The sequence below is a fragment of the Fonticula alba genome (assembly GCF_000388065.1).
Source record: "Fonticula alba strain ATCC 38817 unplaced genomic scaffold supercont2.12, whole genome shotgun sequence".
Classification (NCBI taxonomy): domain Eukaryota; order Rotosphaerida; family Fonticulaceae; genus Fonticula; species Fonticula alba.
The window spans coordinates 316,596-317,229 of NW_009242982.1; the positions used below are offsets into that span (position 1 = coordinate 316,596).

Sequence of the window (634 nt, forward strand, 5' to 3'; positions counted from 1 at the left end):
CGAGCGTTGTGCCCCCCCCCCCCCCCCCCCCCCCGCGGCCGGTTTTTCTCCGCCGCCCCTCGCAGGGCGACCAGCCCGGAAAGGGGGCGGGAGCGTGCGGAGGACGGGCGCTCCCCCCGAGGCCTCGGGGGCGGTCCGTTGGCAGGGCGATGACAGATGCCCAGACCGATCGGGCCTGTGGGACTGTCTGATCGGTCTGCGGCCGGGTGGACTGCGCGATCGTCCCGGACATCTGGCCATTCGGCTGGTTTTCATTTTGTTCTTCTTTTTTTTTTTCGGCCTGTGTTGTCCATTTCTGCCAGCATGTGCCCGCCCATGACAGGACACATGCAACTCTCGCCCGATGCATCTCCCCGACGCCGCTTTCTCAGCTCCTCCCTCGCCCTCCTCCCTCCCTTGCCTATCCCCTCCCCTTCTCCTCCTGTGTTGCCCGGCCTCTCCGCCTCCCCCGATCGGTCCATGTACGCCGAGGGAACGCCCAGCTTCGCCTCCGGCTCGCAGGTGTCCCCACTCGTGGCGGCCCAGGCATCGCCCCTGCTACAGCCAGCGCCATCCAACTGGGACTCCCTCCTCCAAGAGGTGCGCTCGGCTGCCCCCCCCCCAGCCCGAGTCAGCCCGCTGTTCGCGCGCGCGC

The 634-nt window shown here is 68.9% G+C and overlaps 1 protein-coding gene across 1 annotated transcript in view; it reads left to right on the plus strand.

The window, feature by feature from the left end:
* Positions 1-327: 327 nt before the first annotated feature.
* Positions 328-634, plus strand: part of H696_05606 (hypothetical protein) — a gene marked incomplete at its 5' end in the record, with an annotated part of 1,639 nt that continues 1,332 nt past the window's right edge. Inside the window, one exon of the mRNA XM_009499422.1 lies at positions 328-579. Coding sequence (XP_009497697.1) covers positions 328-579 — 252 coding nt within the window. The remainder of the gene's footprint in view (positions 580-634) is intronic.